Below are 25,558 nucleotides of genomic sequence, written 5' to 3'. Positions count from 1 at the left end.
ACCCATCACATCTTGCCCCAGTAGTGGATGCTTCAAACATGCTGTCCACGTTAGGACAGGCATTCCTAGGTATTTTGCAAAGAGCATCTTCTTGGGAGTCAGAAAACTCACACTGGAGTCTCCACTCAGTCGCCAAATTCCCAGGCAACCTTGGAAACTCGACTTAACCTCTCTGGGCCTCTGATTTCTTCAGCTCTGAAGTGGGTGTGATAAAAGCAAGAGTCAATGATAAGCCGCAGAGGGAAGCACTCTGCAGATTGCAAAGTACAGTGTCAACTGGAAGCCTGTGATAACTAATTCTGCCACGCCTTTTGGGGAGTTGGTTGTTTAAAGACAACCTTAATGGATTCTGAAGAGGAAGGCCTTCTCTCTGCTGTCAGTGCATGGCCTGGGGTGGGGTGTGGGCCATGCAAAGGTCAGGCCAGGCTGCAGCTGCTGAAACTAACCAAGGTGACTCACTTCTCTGATAGCACTGCTGAGGAAAACGCAGGCTTGTTCCTGCCCCTGTCCTCTGGCTCAGACACACCTCTTGGGATGGAAGACATTTGGCACCAGGAAGGGAATAGGTCAGGTCAAGTCAGGAAGAACTCTCTGAGTCTGGGCCTTCCCTTTTGAGCTCAGAAAGAATTGGGTAGAATAAACAAAAAACCTGTGTTTTGGCTCTAAGTGGACTCCAAACCCTGGCTTATACACAGTATGACCTCGGGCCAGCTCCTTATCTTCTTTGGGCCTATTTCTTCCTCTTTGAACTCACCAAAATAATTCCCACTTCCTGGGCATGGGGAAATTTCAGTGAGTTCTTATATATAATGTCCATTTCGCTCCTCTGCTTTAAGTATACTTTTTTTAAGTATACTTTTTTAAGTATAAACTATATCAGAAAATGTGTTTATTTTGCTTGTTTGTATTTTTTGTTTTACTGTAATTGAATATGTTTTGCTTTCATAATAAGAAAAAAATCCAATTTATTTAATTCTGTAAAAGGCTGGCTTAGTGAAGACTGCATGAGGAAGCAGGCTCAGAGGGCTGTGGCCACCTCCGACCACGCAGCTGCTCAGGGGCAGAAGTGAAAGTGGAAGAGGGCCTCTCCCCTCTAGGTGCCGTGCAAGGGGCTCCTTATGCGCTACCCTCCTTTTCGTGCTTTTCTTTTTTTAATTTTAACCCTCGAGAGTTTAAATTTTCTTTCACTTTCAGGACTCCAAATTCAGAGTTGATTTTTAAATACATAAATACACGTATTTATTTCTCAATGCATATGGAATGTATGTCTATAATGCATATTAATCTTCCAGGAAATAAATAGCCTGACAATCTAAGCAAAGGGCTACCCCTTTAAGTCAGTTTTTTACAGAATCTACAAGAAAGGACACACAGATTTGACAATTCCTCTTTTCTATTTTAAGGGGCTTTCTAGAGACCCACTGCCACCTGGGCAAAGTGCACAGCCCCAAGATCATTCTGAAGGCTAATGGTTTAATCCCCTTTATTGCCAATTTCACCCACCTTTATTGTGGGTTTTGCCCATTGCTGGGATCACAAACAGATGCAAGCAATCTTTGAAGCAAAGATGTATGCCACGGGCCTCTTGATAGTTATGAACTACTTCTCTAGTCTTAACGTTGCTTTGTCCACCCTGAGCTTACGTAGGGTTAAAATCCACACTCAGCTACCTGCAGAAGTCGGGAGTGGGTGGACCTGCCACCTCCAAGAAGAAGAGGGGATCTTAGCGAAGATAAAACTTATAACGCAAGTAAAAAATAAATCTGATGACCACAGTGAGACATTAAAAATTAAAACGAGCCCTGAAGAAAGGAGAGGAGGAGAGAGATGCATAATAGCCATGGAAAACACTTTTTTTTTTTTTTTTTAGTAACAAAGGAATATCGATTCTTCAATAAATGCAACACAGGCAGCTATTTTGAGTTGGGGGCAAGTTAATTATATTCAAAAAAGACAGCGTCTCCAGAGTTTTTTTTTTTTTTCTGCAGTGAAATATTTTAGTTCCTTCATATAGAGACATATTACACATGTTAACAACCATGAAAAACAATACAAAATGCCCTCAATTTAACAAGTAGAAAAATATAACTAGTATATATGGCAATTGTGAATCTAATACTGTACAGAAGTAATTTATGGATTTTACAAATAAATTATAGCTTAAATGCCCTTTTAAAATTCTTGTTTTTTCCCCTAGATGTACACCGTAACTTACAATACGAAAGGTTCCCAGACTAGCTCATTGCAAATCAGTGCCAGTCAAATGTTCTGCCAACAAGCTCGAAGAACTTCTTATTTGGCTCGTGAAAATATTCATGCAGTTTATTGAGGAGTTTGGGGTCCACTTGGGGGTGCGCCCGGCCTTTGGACTCGTGTAAGCAGCGGTCCCGGCCGCTGTCCCGCAGGCAGTAAAAACCCTTGGTTTTGTTAAAGTAGAAGTTCGAGGCGTTGATCTGCGGCGCCAGCTTCAGGAACCTCTCTACCTTTTGGATCTCGGGGAAAGGGTCCCTGATGAGGCGGTCGCCGTCGACGATGTGGATGTGGCGCAGCGGGAAGAAGCGCAGCCAGTTCTGCATGTGCACGTGGTAGAGGCTGCGGTTGAGCGCCTTGTAGTCCACGTTGAGCCGGCCGTCGCGCACCAGGAACTCCTCGATGGAGGGGTAGGGCTTGTGCTTCTGCACGTGGTTGTAGAACACTTGGGTGTAGTCGGACAGCACGCGCTCCGACGGGTCCCGCAGGATGAGCAGCAGCCGGATGGACGGGTTCATGCTGTGGACCCGCTCAGGCACTTTGGGCGACGTGAAGTACGCGGGGGTCTTTTCCACCGTGAGCTGATGCGGGGCGGAGAAGGGCATCTGGCTGAGATACCAGCCCAGGCCTTGGCTGAAATGCTCCTCCCAGTCGAAGAAGTGGACCTCGTTCTCGGCAGCCGCCACGTCTGGGTGCAGGCTGAGCATCTCCAGCAGCGCACGGGTGCCGCCTTTGCGCACGCCAATGATGATGGTCTGCGGCAGCTGCTGGGCAGAGCCGTTGGGGGCCGCGCCAGCTCGGACCTCGTTCTGCAGGGTGGCCGCTTTCCCCACCAGTTCCTGCTGGCCCGGCTCGGCCCCGGGCGCGGCGGGGCGGCAAGGCACTAGCTGGAGCTGGGCCACCAGCAGCACCGCGCCCAGGAGCAACGCGGCCATGCTGGACACCACGGTGGCTTCAGTGGGCCGGGCGCCGCTGGGTCATGGAGCGCTGCCGCAGGGAATGCCTCCTGATCAGTGACACATTGGTGTCGCAGGCCGCCAATTACTAGGAAACAAAGAGGGAAAATATTAACCCTAGATAGAGGGCTTAATCCAGCTGACAACTCTGTAGTCTGGGCACAGCATTCACTTCCCTGGGGCGCTCTGAGGTTCTTTATCCTGCAAAGCAGGGAGTCGCAAACAGCTTCTGTACAGGGCCTGAGAGTAAATGTTTTGGGCTTTGCAGGACAGACTGTCTCTATGGCAACTCCAAGTAGGCTGTTTTGCTCTAGAGCAGCCACAGACAATACATAAAGGAACGGGCGTGGCTGTGTTCCAATAAAACTTTATTTATGGACACAAATCGGAAATTCATACTTACTACATTTTATTATTCTTTTGATTTTTTTTCCAACACTTTATGTTTAGCTCTCTGTGTAAAAACATGGCCAGAGTGGGCCTGTGGCCATAGTTTGCCAACCTCTGCTATAAAGGAAAGGGTTGGAATGGTCTTTTGGCTCTCAGCAAACACCAGTGAAATATCTGCTCCCTGCCAGCCTCGGGCAGGTGATATAGAAGCAGGCATTGTGTCTGCCCTCTCCCCCCTCAGAGGCTCCTGATCTAATAGGGCAGGTGAACCTGTGTGGAAGATTGATTTCTACTCTAATAGGGCAGGGGAAACCTTACGAAGGATTGAACATTTAGTCCCAATTCTTCCCCTCTCCCTGAGTCCAGCCCTTCCCGTAACCTCATTGTGGGGACAGTGTGCTTCCCAGAAATTTGGTTTGAGTTTGGCCAATGGCGTGTGAGCAGAAACAACAATGGGCCAGTCCCCAGCCTTAAGAGGCCTGTGTGCTTCACCTGGCCGGTGCACTTCTGCCATCAACACGAGGAGAGTGTGCCCTGGTCAGCCGCTGTTCCGGGGAGGAAGATGAGAGACACATGCAGCAGAGCCACCCCGCAAGTCCGTTGTGCAGAGCACAGCTAACCCGGCTCATGAGTGAGAAAGCATTGTTGTGGTTTTAAGTCGTTGAGTTTTGCAGTGGTTTGCACTGCAGCACAATCTTGGTAAAAGTTAACTGATACAACCTGACTACAATCAGGACAATATATATTACAATTATCGTTTAGGCAGGGTACTGTGAGGGCATATGTTCATTCCTGTTGCCTGAAACAACTGGGGATGGCTTCATAGCAGAAGAAATGTCTGAGGTGGGCCCAGAGGGATAAACAGGTGAGGTCAATAGAACAAGCAAAAAACTTTCATGCATGCAAAGTTTTACTTTTTATAAAGTGGTCTCCTAGCCAGCTCCACTGACTGTCACTGCAACCTCACAGTGTAAGGTAAGAAGGCAGGACAATTACAGATGAGAGTCTTGCCCAAGGATACAAAAATTTAGTCTGGTACAAAATTCATAGCCCAAATTCAAACCTCTAAAGGCAGGGCTCTCTTTCCACCAACTGCCTCCTTGAGGCTCTCTCCTCTTCACCTGTCTGAGATTTATCACATTTAGGCACTAAAGTCCCTCAAGGACACAGACACTACTGGGTGAGTTTGCATGGGGTTCCCAAAGACAGATGAGTCAGGGCTCATGTTTTTAGGGAGCTCATACGCAACAATCCGTGTTTGATCCTCTCACAGAAAGGGGAGACTGGATGCTCTCTTTTAAGTAATCTATGTTTAAACTGTTAGGGAAGGTTAGAGACAGGCCCGGTTTGGGGACTGTGAGATTTACAGAGCCAGTAAAAATGTTATCTATCAAGAGGGCCCATCATCTTCTTTATACCAAGTTTAAAATTCACTGTATTAATTTAAAACTTGTTCAAAACGAAGAACAATATCCAGGGCTTCCATTTTTATGATCAAACAAATTGATCTACCGCCCTCAGATATCAGCCGTATTAACTGTTTTGAAAAATTTATATTAAAGAGCAAGCATTCAATAGCTGGAAATCTTTCTAGAACCACAGAACACTGGGGAAGGGACTTGCAACATCAGCTGATGTAAATATTTAGAAAAAAAGAAATAAAAATGTTTAAGGAGGGATGAATAAGCAAGATGTGGTTCCAGGTTGGTTCTACTGATTGTGATACCCTGATATCAGTTTCCCCACATTAAACCCGGCATATATGGGGTTAAAACCAAAACACTCATTCCCTGCTTGCTCTCTGGCTTCCTGGCTCCAGAATCCACTATCCTCCATGGAGACAGACACTGGCCAACGACAAGCAACTGGATTATCTCCTCCCGCAAAGACATACAGGCTGGTGGGGAAGCTGCTGACCAGCAAGGTCACGGGCTCCCTCCTCTCTGCAAGTGTCTCAAGGCCAAAGACAGGCTGGTGGGAAAGCTCCGACCAGCAAGGCCATATGCTCCCCCTCCCCTACCTAAAACCCCAAATAAAAATCCTTCCTTTTAGCTTTTCGGGGAGTTTGGGATTTCAGCATTAGCTGCCCTCTCTCCTTGCTCAGTGCTGTGCAAAAATAAAATTCCTACTTTCTTCCACCACACCCGGTGTCAGAGATTGGCTTGCTGTGCAACGGGTGAGCGAACTCACTTCAGGTTGGGTATCAATTGGATGAGCGTAATTTAATGGGCCTTTTCCTTACTCATCTGAACCTTTCTGTACGTTTCAGTCAAATTCCATTTCCTTCTCAACTTCCCATGTGGGTTGACCAAATGGACCAGTTATGTCTACCTTTTACATGTTTGGCTTGTGTGTGCATGTATGTACACGTGTGCTTGTATGTGTTTGTGTGTGTACATGTGTGAGCATGTGTTTGCATGTGTTCAGGGGGTGGGGTGGGTGAAGTGAGGGAGAAAGTAGCCACTCCACACTAGGCAGCGATACTCTTGGTGGTGGGTATTGCTCTCCCCATCTTACAGCTCTGTATTCAGACTCAGGAAATGGCTACAGATCCCAATCATTCAACACCTAAGGGACAGAGTCAGAAGCTGGATCTGAGATCGTCTGACTGCTCACGCTCTTTCCACTCTATTATGAGACATCCTGGTGAGCACAGTGCACATCTGAGATCTTTTTCCTAAAGGAGAATACCAGCAGACGGCAGGGGGAAGAAACTAAATATAGTTTGTCCTTTACAAAAAAAAAAGCAAAAAAAACCTGGGCAGTTAATAGCTTAAAAGCTCCTCGTTTCTACTTTAATACTTTCTAAAAATGTATTCATTTATTCTAAGCCTTCTACATTCCAAAAATATTTGAGGTATATGGAAAAAAAACTTAGCTAAAGTCTCATACACACATACTAAAATATATATATATATTTGCTACGTGATGTATTTATATATAATTTTTATTTATATATAATTACATATTTGTTTACATATACTGTTGTATGACAGATATAGAGAAAGAAAGAGAGAAGCATGTGTATGTATGAGTTATATGGAGAAAGAGCTATATATATATGTATAGCATGTGCATGTATGAAACTTTAAGCTTTATATAAATATATAGTATGTGTATGTATATATACACACATATATAGATCTAAATATATATAAAATATATTGGACACACAGTGGACATTAAGAGCCAACTTCCTCCTCTTGTAGTCTGATAATCTGAATTTTTCAGTGGCACAGCCAAAATTTCTGTGCCACTTAGTAACACTCAGAAAAGAAAAGATTCCCAAGCTCAGATGAACCTGTAAGCCAGGACATCCGGGTCACGCTGACCTTGACAATGGAATTATGGACATCAGAGCAGAAGAGAGTCATTAGGTTCCTGCCTTTCATTTTATGGTTGAGGAGGCTCTGAGATGACTCGCCCAGGGTCACATAGAAAATCCGGGCCTGGAACTTGTGGCTCCTGAATCCCAGTTCTGTACTCTATCTGCTGTGACTGCTGTCTCTCTGGCATGTGGTCTTCACATGAAATAATGACAATGTTTTTGGGATCCTGAAGAAGAAAATTCCAAAAAAATCTACCCAGCAGTGACAACACCCTGGTCACCAACTCCAGAGTCAGCTGATAGTCAGGGTGTGTACAGCACAAGGTCAAACTCATTCATTTGTTTTTTTCGGTAGAAGAGCCAAAAGGAATTACATAGGCTATGGAGTCAGGAATCCTGTCTCTAGTTTTTACTTTAGTCAAAGTGACTTAACCTCTCTTAGCCTCTGCTTCTTCATGTATAAAATGGTAATAACTCACCTACCTCAAATGGTTACTCTGAGACTAAAATGAGACGATGTCTGTCAGCACTGTCCAATAGAAATAGAAGGTGAGCCATACATGCACTTTTTCATTAATTGAACAAATATTTATTGAATTTTTGCTATGTGTCTAACATTTTAGCTAAGCAATGAGATGAATTCCCTATTTTTACCAATGCCTTCTCCTCTCCATAATGCTAACCACAGCACCTTCCCCATAGTAGTTATGTAGCAGACGAATTGTGTAAATAAAAGTGTAACACACAGCTTTACTACATTCTCAGAAACTCAGATCTTCATAGGCAATCAAGAGACGCTCATAAAGGTAACAGCAGCCCCTCCCAAAAGTGAGAGCAACCACGATTTATTTATGTCTCTGACACCTCGTCACATCTTGCCCCATGACAAATCCTGTGTTGTTATCACTTGTATTATAAATGTTAAAATGACCCACATATGCACTTTAAAATTTTCCAGGAACCACATTAAAACAAGAAATATTTTATGTAACCCAATATATCAAAAATGTTATCACTCCAACAAAAAATCACTATGTAAAATTAAAGAGCTATTTTGCATTTTTTTGTATTAAGACTTCAAAATCCAGTGTGTATACATTTACTCTCACAGCACATCTCACGGCCACGTGTGGCTGGTGGCAACTGACGTGGACAGCAGAGAGATACAGAGCACTGAGTGAAGCTGTAATTCTTAATCTGAAAGCTCTTCTAGTGTGGAAAGCATTCTCTTAATCGGAAGATCCCCTGCCCCCCTCACAAATCGGGAGCTTCCCAAACAGGAAAAGGGACAGGAAGGCAAGTTTGAACTTGTAGGCAGCACAAAGATAAATTCATTATTCTCCCTCCAGAAGCAAACCAGGTAATACTGAACAAGTGGAACCTTCTGAAAGTTTGGAGCCGTGAGTGGGCCTGGGTATGGACAGAATGCTCGACAGCACCTAGAATCCAGGTCACATCCCTTGCCAAAAGCAATGATGGCAGCTGCCATCTGTGGCACTTGCTACTGAGCAGACACCAGGCTGGCAACTAGGTACGCAGGGCCCTTGTGATGCACATTGCAAGTCCTCAGGGGGAAATTATATCATTACAAGAAAGCGAGGCTCAAAGCAATGAAGTGTTCTCAAAGCAGAAAGTTAGAGGAAGAACTAGATTCAAACTCAGTGGGAGCAGGCAAAGGCTCGCTTCCCCTTTCCCTCCTCGGCAATGCCCAGAGTTAGTGGTCCAGTAGGCACTGGGCTCCTTGATGTGATTCTCAGTTCTGTTTGCCTACATGCCTGGCACCGATTCTTTGGGGAGGGACCGGATTTCTTGGGAGGCCCCACGCTTGCTAGGATGAGCAAAATGAACCTGTCCTTCTCTGGTAGACGGGCTAAAGGTCCCCCAAAGAGAGGCAGACCCCCTCTGTTTACTCCCCTTTATCAGGGAGGCTGTTTTCTTGGTCCTGCAGTGATAAACCAAGCCCTGAGATTCAAGAATTCAAAAGATAAGAGTCTTTCCTATCAGCAACAGTAGGCTTCCTCGGGCCCCACTGTGAAGATGCTGACCACCTGCCAGGCATGGGCAACACAGGGAGAAGTCTCCAGCCAGGGGTTCCCTTGCACTTGGGATTAAATCCAAACTCCTTTGTAGGCCCTGGAAGCCCCTAGCATGGGACCCACCTGCCCCTCTGGCCTCAGTCTGCTCCTTCAAGCCAAGCTCCAGCCTCACTGACCTTCTGTTCCTTTGAACACACTGAGTCCATGCCTGCTCTGGGCCTTGGCATTTGTTCTCCCTCTTTCCAGGATGCTGGGTCCCAGGCTTTCTGGGGCTGGCTCTATCTTGTCATTCAGATTTCATTTCATATACTGGCTTTCCCAGATGCAAGAACCCACCTGCTCTCTTGTAATCACTTTTTTTCACATTGTCCCATTTTATATTCCTTATATACTATCCAAAATTATATTTGCTTGTTTACTGTCTGCCTCTCCACCCAGCAATGTCAAATCAGCGCCTCCTCATCAGTGTCCTGCCTCTCTCCATGGCATCACCCAGGGTCTGGCATACATTCTAGGACACAGTAGGTGCTAGAGATCCTATTTGCTGAGTGAATGTGTCAAATGTAGTAGAAAGTTAGGCAAATGGCCACACTGGGAAAGGCTTTTAATTCAGTAGAGAAAGAAATTTAGCAGTTGTCTGTCTGTGAAAAAGACTGTGTCAAAAGGCAGTGAGTTTTTCATCCCTAGAGAGTTAAGCAGAAGCCAGATGTTGAAAGGGGGTCTCAAAATGTCTAAGAGTGATTGGACAAGATCATCTGAAAGTCTAGAAAATATTTTAATTAAAAAAGGAGGGGAAGCAGTGAAATAACCCTTCAAAAATATTTTAATTTTCTCCCTAAGTCTTCTTATTACATAATTCACATCATGACCTAGATTTCGAATGTAATTAACTACAATATATTCTCGCAGTCCCATCACTGGAATATATTCACGGATAAAATGAAATAACTAGACTATTTCACAAGTGATAAAGTTAGTGCCTCAGGAATGGCAATGCCTATGATCCCTTAGTCTGCAGGACACTTTCCCAGCCCCTCAAGAAAAGACGGTGACACAGCTGGCACAGGCAAGAATCTCCTCTCAGATACAGAAGTGATCAAAATATTCGACCACAAGTCCTTTAAGGGATTTAACAAAAAAGTTGGAAAGGAAGAGGTTACTTACTGAGCACCCACGGTGTGTAGTCACTTGCGTATAAACTATCCCTTCTAATACTTGCAACAATACTAGGAGGTGCTTATTCTCATTGTATTTTATATTTTTTAAGCAATGAAAGTAGTATGTATTAGTGGCAAAGCAAAGAAGCTCTTGCAATTGGACAGTTCCAGGCTAGAATTCTTATAGCTAACTGACTTCAGATACGTTTCTTACCTCTCTGGGGCTCAATGTGCCATTCTGCAAAATGGGCTAAAACCTACTTCATATGGATGCCATCAAGAATGAAATAAGATCACCCATGCCGAATATATGGTGCAGTGCCTGGCACACCACAGGCATTCCACAAATGCTAGTGTCCTGCCTTTTTCCCCATGACAGATGAGGAAACCTCTACTAACGTTAAATGACCTTCTCAAGGTCACAGACCCAGGAAGTGTGAAAACTAAAATCCCGCAGGCCAACTCTAAAGCTCTGTGCTTCTTTTCCTTTGAACGGTGATGCCTCCCCGTGGGCAGTGGAGAGTGCATTCCAGGCAGAGGGGAGCACTGACTCCAGAGCATGATAAGATAGCAAAAGGATGAGATCTCCTATACCGCCATGCAAGAACTGCTTCTCTCCAGGGATCCCAAGGTGTTGAGTGATTTAATTTTCTGGAGTGTACTGAAACCTGAATAAAGACAGTTTGAACAACACAACTGTCATTTCTGCATCCAACCAAACTTCTGAGCAATCAACAGTATAAGATGTTTTGTTGATCTTTAGGAGTCAAAAATGTCTTCACTCTCCCCTTTATACGACTACTTAAAAGCCTGCTGCAGTGGTGTCAAATTTCCATCCTTGGCAGGTCATCTTGGAAACCAAGAAAAAGGAAGCAGATTTAGCTTGCTCCTGTCAGTCTGTGAAAGGACAGTGATATCTCCAGACTCACATAAATATTTATTTTCTTGAAATTGCCTACACATGACACTCTTCAACAAATGTTGACATTCACTTTTGTTTGGATTTACTTATGGTAACTGCTGTGAGGTAGGATGGGGTGAAACGAGTTCAGGGTAGAAAAGACCCAAGGTCAGTCCACATAATGTCAGTAAGTTTCCCTGGGCCACGGTCACTGTCTGGGAAAAGGAAGTGCAATTGGCCCCATTTTCCCTTTGAAAAAGAAGAGGACTCTTTGAACAGTCCTTCTCCAGCCTTGCTGTGCTCCCTTCCATCCAAGGCAATGCTGGGAGATTCATATTTACAAACAGTTACCTGGATAATGAACATCACTTTCCAGGATGGAGGGAAGGAGGGCAAGCCTGGGAGGGCAGCATAGTGTGGCAGGGATTTGGGGCCAGGAGATTTCAATCACAGTTGTTGTTTCTGAGCCTCTGAGAACTCCATGTTATAACAAGGATAAATACAACCTGTCACACAGATAGTCTGAAGTCAACGCACACAACATTCTACTCCAAATTAGATGAGAGATTAGGGTTGAAGGATCTGGCTAAGGAGTTGCAAGTGGAAGGGGATGAAAGCTGCCCTCGGAGGAGCTAAGGCTGCCCCATTACAATCGCTGGGCACAGTGCTTTCTAAACTCAGATGTGCACACCCATCTATGGAGATCTAGTTCAAAAATGCAGATTCTGACCCAAGAGGTCTGAGGAGAGGTCTGAGAGTTGGTGTATCTAGCAAGCTCCCAGCGGAACCAGTCTCCCACCCACAACCCTTGGAATGACAAGGACGCCGTGAGCCTGGAATGCCTGTGCCTGTTCAGATTCGGCTTCTGATCCCCTTGGTCTTGGGCTGAGGTGGTCAATGTGCCCTTGGTTTTCATTTCTTAGTATTGTTGGGGCAGTTTGTTTTTAATTCCAGGACTGGAAACAACTGTGGTAGACAAAACAGAGAGGGATGGGTCTGGCCACAGAGGTGGTATTATCTGCAGAGGGGACTGGCAGGGAGATGCTGGAATTCGCAGAGATTTTAGAGCCAAAATCCCCAGCTCAAATGTCAGCTCTGTGACTTAAAATCCACCAGACAGTACTGAAACTCAGAGCCTTGGATCTACCGCCCTGGCCCCACACACCGATTGTGAGGATTCCATAAAATAGTCTATGTAGATGCTTACAATGTTGCCATATTGCCTGGCCCATGGCAAGCCCTTAAATCACGGTAGCTATTTTCGTCCCTAAAAAAAGAAGGCTGTGTGGTATAAATGGGATCCAGGGATGATAATTATTCAAACACATTTGTTCATGATCCAAAGTACTGCAGTGACTCAACCAGGCAGAGGCTCAAGGAAGAAAGGACAGTGACACATAGAACGGTTCAGGCTGTCTGTTTGTGAAGGGGCACGCAGTGGGTCCTTCATAAATGCCCCTGCATGAATGATGAGCAGCCAGGTGTGTGTGGCCGTGGTGAGGGAGGAGGAGGAGGAGTTACTTCTCAACATGTTTAATCTGCAGTGCTGTGCACAGAGGCAGTGGTGACCTAACTGAATCCTTTGTTAGAAGCAGAAATGCACTGGCACAGGCAGTGCACGGCAGAACTCCGTGACAGGAGGGCGGACAGGGCCTCTCATTACTCAGTGCCGCTGAGTGGAAAAGGGAGCTGTGCTGGCAGACAGGAGACAGGAGCTGGGCTACCTCAGTGCCCTTGGCTGTGCGTGGCTTCAGTTCCTGCTCCAGGGGTGACCCACCCTCCCAACAGGTGCCATTTTGACTGTGTGGGCCTCCCTTGCTGAAATGGATAGCTATCATCACCGCACAGTTGGCAAGCACCCATGAATCCCGTGCATTTTCCCCCAAATGGCCAAGAACGACACACAGGGCATCAGAGGCCACAGGGCCACGTGCCATCATTTTGTCCTGTTGTTATCCCTGCAGAAGGGGAAACTGTGGTAGGTAGAGAACAGGAACCCCAAGGTCAAGCATGCAGGGGCTGAAATGAATCAGAAATCAACATCTGATTTCCACTCCAGTGAACCCCAAACACATGGAAATCTGCTCTTCCTTTGTGTTAGTGCAGGGAATGTTAGAATACTTTGTAGTTGAAAATAAATATGTACAAACTAAAGTAAATCCTTCCTCTGGGTGGGCAAAGGTAGAGGGAAGATTTGACTCATTTCTTGAGGCAGAGTGCATGCACTGAATGTGCGTGTCCCCCAGATTCATCCAACAAAGCCCCAATCTCCAGTGTGATGGCGTTTGGAGGTGGAGCCTTTGGGATGTGGTTAGATTTTGACTCAGTCATGGTCCTGAGGGTGGGATGCATGATGGGATTACTGTCCTCTTAAGTAGAGGAAGAGGGACCAGGGATATAGAGACAGATCCGAGGCTGGAGGAACCAGCAGGGCCAGAACTGGAGAGGCTTCAGCCTCCGGCAATTAGAAATGTGGCAGAGGGAAAAGACCCTGACAATAGAATGAAGCATGAAGCCCTGAGCTTGGATCCCAGCAATGTCACTTACAGGCTCCAACTTGGGGCACGTTAATAGAAAATCTTGGAAACTTCTACTCAGGTTTGGCCCAAAGCTTGTTTTTCTCTTTCCTTTTGGATCTGCATGTCCTTGGTTTAATACGATCATTTAAAAACAGACATTTAAGTGAGCATTTAGTATTGACACGCACCGTGAAAGGCACCGGGGTGGAGCAATGACTAAGACATCCCTGCCTGCAAGCAGCTGTGGGGGAAACAGGCACGGCAGTGATGAAAGCACAGCACCAGAGCTGGTTTTCATTTTATATTGCCCATATTTTTTCCTTTGCTGAATTAAATTGTTGCTGTTCATGTGATAGCACTGAATAAAGCAAGAGCGCCTGGTTCTTTCCTCCACCCCACACACATGAGCACAACTGTGATTTCTATTGGTCCCTCACCTGAAAAAATTTAAAAATGCTATTCAGGTTGAGTATCCTTTTATATTCTTAAGCTTCAAATTCTACAAAATGAATTAGTATTTCATTTGCCCCTGATTAATTTATCTATGGTGAATTTACTTTCAACAGGGAATATCTGCCTATTATCTCATTCCTCTTGAAATCCTTAAATGCCATTTAATCTATCTAGAAGGACAACACCTACATCTTGCGCTCAACACCACCTTCTCTGTGATCTCTTGCTATCTTTCGTTATAATTTCAATACCTTCAGATTAAATATAATACTATATGATAAATTAAATCATCACCAGCCTGATCATTCTTTCTGAATGCTGATGCAAAATGATTTATATTTCATACTTTTGAAATATAATTTATGTATTATTTCTTAAATAACATATTTGAAACAAGCTGGAATCAGTGAGAGACATTCAGGAATCCTCGAGATGAATTATAAGAGCTCAGAGAGGGGAGGCTGGTGGTTGAGAATGTGAGTTTGAATCCCGGCTCCACCCCTTACTTCCTCTGGGTGACTAAAAGCAAGTCACGTGACCTCTGTGTGCCTGGTTTTCTCACCTGAAATGTAGGGATGGTAACAGTACCAGTTTCGTAGGATTGTCACAAGGATTAAAGAGACAGGACTACATGAAGTGCTATGAAGAGGGCCTGGCATATAGAAAACCCTCACCAAATGTCCTCATCGTCACTCCCAGATCTCCATCTTCCATCGTTGTAGCTGATAAAGGTCCTATTCAGGTAATCAGTATCACTAACACAGATAATTTCAGGCACACACAATGCGTCTCCACAAAGTCTTCCTTGCTTTAAAGAGCAAAGCACAAGAGGTGCTGAGCTGTGAATCGGGAGCCGGGGTCTAGTCCAAGTCTGCCTTGACTTCTGCGTGACTTTGGCCAAGAAGCGGAAATACTCTAAGCCTTGTTTACAAAAAGAACCAACTGGGTCATAAATTCTAAGATCATCTTCCCTTTACATCTATCTCAAATGTGAAGGCTTTAGAAAATTAAGAAACTGGTGTCAGTCGTAGCAAGATACTATTATCCAATATTTCCAACAAAATAATTACTGTCACAAGTAAATCATAAAGTTTTGCCACTTGTGCCAGCATCAGTCTAACGTTTCATGGGTTAAAGGTAGCGACATATATTGAATTTCGGCACGGCTGAGGTCTTTTGGCTAAGGGGAAATAATACAGCTTCTAATAGGAGAGACTGCTCCCTGTGAGGGGCCTCCCCAGCTGCACTTGCTGTTCTGGTTCTATTCAGATCATACTCAGCATTCATTCAATGAATATTAATCAAATTAGGACCTGATTAAGAGGTGGATCAGCTTGATCAGTGAACGATCTATAAAAGATGCTTAGCCATCACTGGAACAAAACAAGCTGAAGAAAATAGCATTATTTAAAAAGTTTCTCCTTGACAATAAAATACATGATTAGAAGGAGCCCTTCAGGCCGGGGTGGGAGGAGAGGGGGTGCATGTGGTGGGACAAGATTTCCCTTCAACCAATCCAAAGAGTCAGCTTACTGACCTTCTAGGCTGGATGGAAGCAGTTTACTCTAGGAGTTTTGCTTGCCTACATGAGGTATGTAGGTTGAGGAGTGAGTGGAATTGCTCAGAACAACAGAGGAGGGTTTCAAACTGTCATAGAGGACCAGCTTCTTGGTTCTTACTGCAGATAACACTCAGCCTCTCTAAAGAATGAAGAAGCAACCTTTGAAGAATATTAGATGTGAGAAAACCCAATTATCAGCCTGCCCCGTGTACCCACAATTCAGAGTCCAGACCTAAATAGACTTCCTGTGTACCAGGCCCTGGGGAACTGGAGACAAAGTTGGTATCGTGCCCCTTCCCTTAAAGACCTCAGGCACGTGAAGCGGGGTAGGGTATGCGGGGCAAATGGAGGGGAAGTGGCACAAAAAATGTGGTGATTGCACTGAGTTAGGGCTGTGAGGGGGCTAAGGACAGGCCGCAGGGCAGGAAGATGCCCAGACAAGGGAATGATGGAGACACATACATCACATGTAAAGCCATTTCGTCATATTAATGTGTGGTGACATAAGAATTATAACAGAGCTACATATAGAAATTGTTTTGTGTTTCAAAACCAAAGAAGAAAAATGGTACAGGAATGAGTTATCATGTTCTAATAACTATATTTCTTCCTCCAACTCTTAGTGAACAGGAAGGAAAAGGCAAAGGCATTGGGGGAGAGGAGAAGGACAAACAGGTCTGCATGTGACTCTCTACGTTGTTCCTTCTTCTGTGGAGTCAGCTGGGCTCGACGGGACCTTAGAAGGTTCACTCGTGTGACTCTATTCCAACTCCTCCCGAAAGGTACCTGTCACATCCGATGTGTGTTCGTGGGTACATGCGTGTGTGCGCACAAGTGTGATGGCTCTGACAATGAACTAAGTTTTCAAGACTTCCTGCTACTCTCCCACCCCCTTAAGGTCATGAATGCATTCATGAAGCTAACACATGCCTTGAGATCCGGAAATTTTCAGCCCATAAGCTGCTTCCATGATGATGAGTTTCCAGAGGTGTCAAAAGAATAAAACGTGACTGTGGCCCCACTGCTCTCCTCCTTTGACAGCCACCTTCACTTCCCGCCAGCTGGGACGAACACGCAGGCCGGGCTGTGTACTCCAGACTGGTACCAAACTGAAACCTAACAGTACGTTTGGCCAAAGAAGGATGGTTCAAATTAAATGAGACTTTGAAGATTGTGCTGAGATTTCTGGTTTAGGTTTGCATAATTTTTCTTCAAAAGCTTAGAGTCATAGGGAGAAAGATGTTCAATACTGTGAGTCACTAAATTGGATTTTAAGATTTCTTCTTACAATTACCCTCCTTCTCCCCTCAGACACTGCCCGGGAGAATGTGTCATTTGCTCAGGACACAGATAGCCGGCTTCCTGACTGCAGCCCTTCTCCCAGGCACTGTCCAGGGACACATTGTCCCGGTTCCCCGGTAACTCCCAAAGAGCCCACTGTGGAAGGAGAAAGGTGGATATAGAAACACATACTTCCAGCCCAATGATATGAAGGAGGCTATGGCATAGACACTATCTTAGCAACTTAAAGGAGGCCAGGAAGAGGAAGTTTGGGACACATTTCAGGGAAAAATACCTGAGTATCATTCACAGGTCTGGGGAGGACAAAAACCAAGTTCAATGCTTTTAACTGATGTCCGGGCTAAAGTATACAAGCAGGAAAATACAGAAATAAATGGAATGCTGTGGGAAGATCAAAGCAAGTGAGTTCGGATGGACCAGGGTTTAAATCCTGGCTTAGTATTTTGCCCATGGAAAAGCACCTTCCTCTCTGGGCCTCAGTTTCCCCAACTGAAGAAAGGGAATGCTTCCCACGGTGTTGAGTAGCTATAAAAATTAAATGAGATATGACAGAAAAAAGCCCTCGCCCACCTGACACAGGGTAGACACTCAACAGAGCTCAATAATATTCGCTCATCAATAGTAGCTTGATAATACTAGCTCGAAGAAAAGAAGAAAGGAAGAATAATAGCAATGATTTAGATTTTCTAACAACTAGTCTGCTTAAATAACTGTCATATATAAAGAAAGAAATCACAACATTCCAAAGATTGACAAGTAAGAAAAAAGCACTCTGCAGAAAATTTCAAGCACTGAGAGCTATGCAGAGAGAGACAGATGACAAAGAAAAAAGCAGAATGAAAAGCATACTGTGGCTCTTAATCTAATGTTTTTAAAGGACAACTATTGAGATAATTAGCCTTTGTGCCATCCTTAGCAGAGGACCATAAAGAACCACTCAAGCAAGAAAAGGCAGCAGGTGAAGCAATTCTCAACACATGGGATTGTTTAAGGCAGCAGGGCCGGTGGCCTATGTCACTAGAATCCTAACAAATGGCCCGATGCCACCCAGAGCCCTTCTGCTGCTTCTGCTGGAATGTGTGCAGTGAAGGGACAGTGGTGGGGGATCAGAAGCAGGAAAAGGTAGGCACCACCGTCAAGACTAAGAGTGTAAAGATGGCCCTGGAACAGGGGCCCACATGGCCGGGGAAAGGCCGATGTGCATATGGCTGCGATGAGAGAGTTCGGGAAAGGACAGAGCTCCAGGTGGCACTGATTCTACCCAGGAACATTTTCTCAGGTCTTCACTCCTTTTCGGGGTGACAAAGGACAGCTGCCCATCTGAGCTCAAGCAATCTGAGCTACGACATCCTCCTTCTCTCAAAGACTGATATTTCTTTTTATAATAATGGCACTTTCACTTCCCATATCTCATGACCTGAGGGCCTTCCCCTGCTTCTCACCACACGAATCCACGTTTCAGTTTCATTCAGCAATTGTGCATTACATCCCAGACCAGACACGAGGGGCTGCGAAGCTTGAGGAGCAGAGGTTTGTCCTGCTCTCCCGGGAGCTGCTTCCTGAGGGATGCAGCCAAGCCAACACGCAATTCTAACAATATCACCTGAACGAGAAGGAGCTCCAGGAGAAATGAACAAGCCTGCCTCACTCAGGCCACGCTAGGGCAAGCTGAGATAAACACAGTCATCTCAGTGGCCCCTCCCTTTGGCTGCTTGTCCCACATGGGTGGGTGGCAGGACCCTGCTCCCTCAAGTCCCTCAGAGTCCCAGAAAAACAGAATCCCTCCTGACTTGAATAGTGCAGGTCATCATGCCAGAGGGGAAGAGAAGACTCATAAGGCATGAGCTGGCTCTTGAGGCTCCAGGCCAGATGTGACACATGTCACTTCCCCCACTTTCACTGCCCATAGAGAGTCACATGGCCACGCCGTGGATCTTCAAACAGGAAGGAAAGTACAGCTCTGTTATGTGTCCAGAAGAGACAGATCCACAGTGCTACCACCCATATAATGATTTATTATGGAATGGGGAGGAGGTGGACCCGGAGAGCATCCAAAACAGACCCAAAAGGATAATACAGTCTGAACCTGGTAAGAAAGCGGAGAGGGTGGCAGGGATTCAAGGTAGAGGGAACAGCACGTGCAAAGGGTGGAAACATCCACATTCCTGGTTTATCTGGGGGAACAAGGGGTGGCAGTCCTGTCGTTGGAGTATGAAGCTTGTGTATAGAATAGAGAATGGGGAGGGATGAGGCTTGAAAGATTAAGATGTGAATGCCATGCTGTAGGACTCGAATCTCATCAAGATTTTTATTATAAAAAACAAAATAGCAAAAGAGCTAGCTTTGGAGCACCCACTATGTGCATTAAGTGCTTTACATGCATCACCGCATTTAATCCTGACAACTCTATGAAACAGAGGTATTGGGGTCCTTAGTTTTTTCATTCAATTATTTCTTGGGAGCCAACTATCTGCCAGGCACTGGTTCAGGTTCGATCCAGGTTGGGTGCTCTAGACAACATCCTCATCTTCCTACAATTTCATCTACTGGAACAGATTAAACATTAAATAAATAAGTGTATGAAAAAAATATGTAACTAGAAATCATGAATAATACCTGAGGTTTAGAGAAATTACTAACTTGCCCAAGAGAATACTGCGATGGAGCGCTGTGGCTGGGCCCAGATCTCTTCTTGAGCTAAAAACTCCTGCACTTAACAGTGTTTGGAGTCCCAAACGTTAACGCTGTAAACAATGGGGATCCATGGGACATTCTGCATCAGGGGACAGGGCAGGGACCTGATTATATCTGTGTTTTGCAAAGATTGCTCAGGTCAGGGCTGGAGAGATCAACACAGAGAAATATAGCAGATTGCAAATGGTCGTAAAATTTGGGAAGCTGGGAGTTAAAAAAAAAAAGTGAAACCAGAAGACTACAAGATTTGTATTTTAGCTGAAGACAGCACTGAAAGAGATGTTATGAAGCTGAGCAGGATCAATCGCCAATTACAATGTACAAACACGAATGTAATAGTTGCTCAAAGGCAAGAGGGATCAATTCAAGGTTACTGTAGTCGATTAATTGTCCTCTTCCACTGTTTCAAATGTCTGTGTGCCTCAGTTTCCTCTTCTGTAATTTTGGGCTGTGGGCAGGTGACCAACTTTTTGGCTAATGGGACCTATGGGGGACTCTCCTGTAGGCTTTTGAGAGGGATTTCCTCCCCTGATTAAAAGAGAGCTCCTCAACCTTGCTGTCTTCCTATGACAGAGCAGAGTGATGAGAGAGGTTGCCCGGGGACACCACGGCCCTCTCACCACCTGGAGTGGGATCGGCCAGAAGGAGGAGGCAGATTGGAAGGTGATACGCAGCTAATCCTCAGTGACATTCTTGATCTACTTTCCAAACAAAACCAGGCTTACCAGCGAGAAAAGCAAATGATTAGTACTAAGTGCAGCATTATAAATACTTACTCAGTACCAGGCTCTCGAATGGGTGTTTTATGTACGTTATAAAATGTTATTCTCACAGCAAATGTCCATGAGGAAATATAATTCTATTTAACAGATAAGGTAACCAAGGTTTGGGAAAATAAAATCATTTCTCCAATGTCAAATATCTCAAATAATACACTCCCTTCTGGAGCAGGGGGCATTCTCTTGTGCCCAGAGTCACCGTGAACTCCAAAATGCTCTGGCCTCAAGGATGCTCCCACCTTGCAGAAAGATTGAGGAGGAGGGACCCATCCCCTGGGAATGGTCAGTTCCTGTGACATGTGTGTAGTCAGGGCTCAGAGAGACAGGAGCACGGTGCCCACCTCACAGGGAGGCATCTGGGCAGAAGGCATTGAGCCAGCTGAAACTCTCTTTTATAACAGCTGACGCTTAATGAATGGGAATTTAAAACCAAACCAAAAGAAACAAACCCCTCACAGGAAGAGGAGGAGCAGGAGGGGCACTGTGGCCGGTCCCTCCACAAGATGGCACTCAGTTCCTTGTCTTCAGTTTTTATGTGATTTCATGCTGTCATAGAACAGGGAGAAAGCCCAAGTTTCACTGGTTATATCTCGTTCCATGCTCTTTCCAGTTTCACCATTACAGTTTTGGTGTCCTTCCCTCAAGGTCATGGGCATTAAGCTGGGGTCCTGAGGAGCCTTGGGAATGGGAATAGGGGTGGCATTTACTCAAATGTCTGCATCGGGATTTAATCAAGGACTCCTGAGCACTGCCCCGTACACAGCGTCAATGGACTTTCATGTTCTTGGAATCCTTCTACCTGCATTTAACAGTTGTCCTGTCCTGTATTCTTCGTTCTCTTCGTTTCTCCTGCTCCCTCCTTCCCTTTCTCTTTCTGTACTTTGTGTCTTCCCCGAACAGCTCCTTCCATTACTTTTCTACACTGCTGCTTCTTATCTGTTGGCGCAGAAAATGAAATGATAAAGTTTGTTTGAATTATATAAATTAAGACTAAAGAAACAAACGGCAAAAGACTCAGACACTCCCCTATGAATACGATGCACGAGATTCAGTCCATGGCCTCTGACACGACACTGAGCTTGCAATCTAGAGGCCTACAGTGCTTTCCTTTGACATCTTATTAACAGCATCTTTTTTTTTTTTTTCATGCTGACTATGAGCCACGCACTGTGTAAATGCTGAACATAACTTACTTGGTTTAATGTGCACTAAGCAATCCTCTGCTAGAATTTTAATTATGCCCATTTAACAGAGGCAGAGACGGAGGCTTAGAGACACGCAGTAACTCAACTCCTGCCTCATGGCTGAGAAGTAGCAAAGTGGATTCTAACCAGATCCCTCTGGCTGGTTAAGACCAGGGGCTAACCATTATGTCGTTTCCCTTCTTTCTTGTCCATATTCCATATAAACACGCTACTAGTAAGCAGATCAGGTTAAAGGAGGAGTTAGTAGCATGACATGCAACAGAAACTGATTATTTCAGCATGAGCAAAATGTCACCATTGAAAAAAGCATAAAACTACTCTGCTTTGGAAAGTCCACACCCAAGAAAGTCTTGTTAATTTAGCTCCCGATCAGGTTATTACCTGAAATGGAAACACAACACTTTCACAGCCATCCTCAGAACAACATACTCCAGCGTCTTAGTGGGGATCTCGGGTTCAATTTATAACCTGAGGTCATCTCCTCGGGAGGCGCGATTGTGAAAGGGCCTCTCACCGTTTTATTAGCTTTGGATTCAGCCGATGAGGAAGCAATTGCAGGTGTGAGTTTTCAAAGCACAAAGTATTCCTTCAGTGCACTCAGTGGCGCCCTTGTGTGCGCCTCGTCTTTCTAATTCCGGCCCTACAGTAACGAGCTCAGAGCAATATTTGTGTTGAATAAGGTGCTGCGTCAGTGGACTGAACCCTACCCTGGGGGCCTCAAGGGGATTGAAGCACCTTCTTCGCAAAGGGTGTTGGGAATAATCTGGTGCATGGCTTCACGACACGGGAGGGAATCTGGCTCACTTGTAAACACACTGAGAGATCTGGTCGGGGCCATAATTCTTTTGCTTCTTTTAGCAAACAAATGAGCTTGCCTTGGTTTGATCTGTTGCTTAGCTCGCCAGGGAATATAATCCTTCCTTTTCTCCTTGGACCATATCCTGGCTAAGTCATCTTACCTTCAGGATGGCTAGACTCTCCCCTTTACTTTCTAAGGTTCTAGAGTTCTAGAACGTTCACCAAAGTAATCGCTCAGAACCGTCACTGCAAGAATAGGGATGTTTAATAAAATGTACGACTTCCAGTTAAATTTAAATTTTAGAAAAACAATGAATAACTTCTTAATGTTTAGTATCTCTGGTATACTTATACTAAAACATTACATGTGGTTTATCTGAAATTCAAATTTAACTGAGTGTACTGTATTTTTATTTGTTAAATCTGGCAACTCTACACAAGAAGAATAGGTTTCCTGAGCATTATGCTGGGAATTTTATATTGGCAAGCTCCTTTAATCCTCATTAGAATGTCGAAAAAACTGAGGCCCAGAAAAACTGTCTATTTCTCGGGATGATACCATCAGTAAGGAAGAGATCAGAAATTCAAACAGATGTGACTTCAAAAGCCATGCTCTTTCCAGCACAAGAATAACTCCAAACTCTCATTCCAGAAATCTGTAACTGACATCCTCTCCCTCCTTCCCACCCAGGAAGCTGGGGAAAATCTGGTTTAAGAGGTAATTTAAATAGAGTGCAAGCAAGTTTTCCACAGGAGGCGCCCAGCCGGTTCACTCCTTGCCACTCAAGTGTTTATTTTTCTGAGCACAGCCAGGCGAGCAGGTGAGCAGGCCTTGTCATTTCGGCTGCATCTGAAATCACCTTTCTCCCACTGTATTTTAACTGCTGATACAGGACTCTGATTTACTCTCCTAAACGAAAAAGTGAAGACATTTACATAAAACAACCTACCGCAGGGCGTACAAGTACCTAATCTGCAGGAATTCTAGAGGAAATTCAACAAGACACGAAATGCATCTTGGAAAGTGCTGAAATGGAAGTTCTCGATGAATAAAAAGAGACATGAATGTTTTAAATCTAAATATATTTCTTCGCCTATAGAAGATGTGGGTCACTCGGTCCTCCAGGAATTTAGCAAGTCTCCACCTTGAGCCGTCTGCGCACTGCAGGTGGGGAACTGTGGCCATGGACCCAGGGTCTGCAGCCTTCTTTCCGAGGATCTAAGAAAAATTGCTTCACTTCCAGACCTCAATTTCCTTAAGTATAGAATGAAGATGCTAAGAGCTCCCTCTCTCCCTTGAAGGACTGGGTACAGGAGAAAAAGGAGACAGTGGGTACTATCATGCTACATGAAATTAAGAAATTATAATTTTCATTCTTTTCTCTTTTTTTTCATTCTTTTTTAATCATTTTCATTCTTTTCATGCCAGAGGGCTTTTCCACGACCAGGATGTATTCAGAGAAGCATCTGTGTTAACATGCCAGTTACTCACCTGGGCTCACCACACTGGGAATCTCTAAAATGGACAAATGAGTTCTCCAGGAGGGCCCGGGGGCTGTACAAATGTTGACTCTGTCTTACTGTTCTTCTTTGGCTTTTCTCTCATGTCTCTCTCTTTCCTTAAATATTTCTTCCCCCATGAAGCCTTCTCTAATACCCCCAGACAGAAATGTTGCCTCTTGTTTCTTTTCTGAGCAACTGCTTGGAACCACACATACCGTTCTAGAAACTGGTGGGAAAAACACACATCCACCTCCAGATGCCAGCTCTCAGGAAGCACATATTCTCATGGGCAAGAGAACTAGTCAGCAAATAAGCCAATGAAGTAACAAGATGACTGCAGATAAACATCATTGCTATGAAATCACGCTATGGAAGAGTATCGCAATGAAAGAAAGAAACAGGGTGGTGGCAGAAGTGTTCCCAGGAAAGGCATGTCTAATGAAACAGGCAGAGGCCTCAACACTATGTATCATCACCTTTTATGCAAAAACTCACTAATGTATCTGCCTGCCATACTAAGCTATAACTTTGTCAAGAATAGGAACTATCCATAACACAACTAGAAGGACCCACAACTAAAATATACAACTATGTACTGGGGGGACCTGGGGAGAAAAAGCAGAAAAAAAAAAAGAACAGGAACTATCTTGTATCTTCTCCACAACTATCCCGGCAACAGCAGTCAATCAATATCAAAGCCTGGGGCAGATTCGGGAGAGGGTGCATCAGAGTTTCAAAGGGCACGAGGACATCTCACACTGAGAACAGATTTTTAACATACTTCATTTTTGTCATACAAAATGAAATTTTGTAATAATACAAAATGCCATTGCCAGAGAAAGGAATTAAAGCTTCAAAAAATCTTCACTGATGCTGGGGTTCAGGCTTCAGCTAGGGTGAGAAGCACATACCAAAACTGTTCTTGGCACACACCAGAGACTTGATTAAAAAGGTGGCGAATGTCAGTTCTGAGCATCAAAACTCACTAGTAAAGACACCCTTCCCATACTCCTCACTCAGCTCGGTTATCTATTCTCTTGCGATCATTTATTAATGTCTTCCACGCTGGTCTACAATTTCCTTGAGGATACTGGCCCTGGATTGGTGTTGTTCATTCATGTAGTCTAGCACCTAATCCAGTGCCTGGCACATGGTGGATGCCCAATAAATATGCTCAATAGTGGATTTCATTAAAACAAAGAGTATAGTCTGTTACCAGGGTTTTACCCAAATACCAAGTCCCAGAACAAAATCCATGGTCCAAACTCCCACACCCCAAAATCTTTTACATCAGACAGTAGAACTTGGGTTATGCTGAAGCAAAGACTGAACTTCAAGCTTCCTGGCTCCCCTGACATTTCCTATGGCCTTCCTTTGACTTATTTTTATCCTTAGCACATCACCGTCTCACATAAGAGAGATCTTACTTATTTCTCTTGCCTTTATCCATGTCCTCCACTAGAAGAAGTGCAAGAACAAGGGTTTCCATCTGTTTTATTCTCGACTGTGTCACCAGTAAGTAGAGCAATGCTCCATACGTGGTCGGAACTCAATGAATGTGTTAAAGGAATAAATGTGATCATTGTGCCTGCACACTAGGACAGGGAGAAGGAATACCACAACAAACTTCCATAAATGTGAAGGTTAACTCACTGGAACTCTGTCTACACTACACTCCTGATACAGCCTGGTCTCCATATGCTGGGTAACTGATTCCACTGAATCC

The 25,558-nt window shown here is 44.6% G+C and overlaps 1 protein-coding gene across 5 annotated transcripts in view; it reads right to left on the bottom strand.

Annotated features, from left to right (window-relative positions):
- Positions 1 to 1,916: 1,916 nt before the first annotated feature.
- HS3ST1 (heparan sulfate-glucosamine 3-sulfotransferase 1) overlaps positions 1,917 to 25,558 on the bottom strand; it is a 29,946-nt gene continuing 6,304 nt past the window's right edge. For 3 of the 5 annotated variants that reach the window (XM_070613231.1, XM_070613228.1, XM_070613232.1), the window contains one exon: positions 1,917 to 3,294. In XM_070613231.1, the coding sequence (XP_070469332.1) occupies positions 2,250 to 3,185 (936 nt within the window). In that variant the 5' untranslated portion in view covers positions 3,186 to 3,294 and the 3' untranslated portion in view covers positions 1,917 to 2,249. Of the gene's footprint in view, positions 3,295 to 21,125; positions 21,263 to 22,490; positions 22,525 to 25,558 lie in introns of those variants that run through there. The other 2 variants (XM_070613229.1, XM_070613230.1) reach the window with 2 other exon arrangements.

Source organism: Equus przewalskii, chromosome 3, assembly GCF_037783145.1.
Source record: "Equus przewalskii isolate Varuska chromosome 3, EquPr2, whole genome shotgun sequence".
In the NCBI taxonomy this organism is placed as follows: domain Eukaryota; kingdom Metazoa; phylum Chordata; class Mammalia; order Perissodactyla; family Equidae; genus Equus; species Equus przewalskii.
Note: the sequence above shows the minus strand (reverse complement) of the source record. Positions and strands in the feature narration are given on the sequence as shown.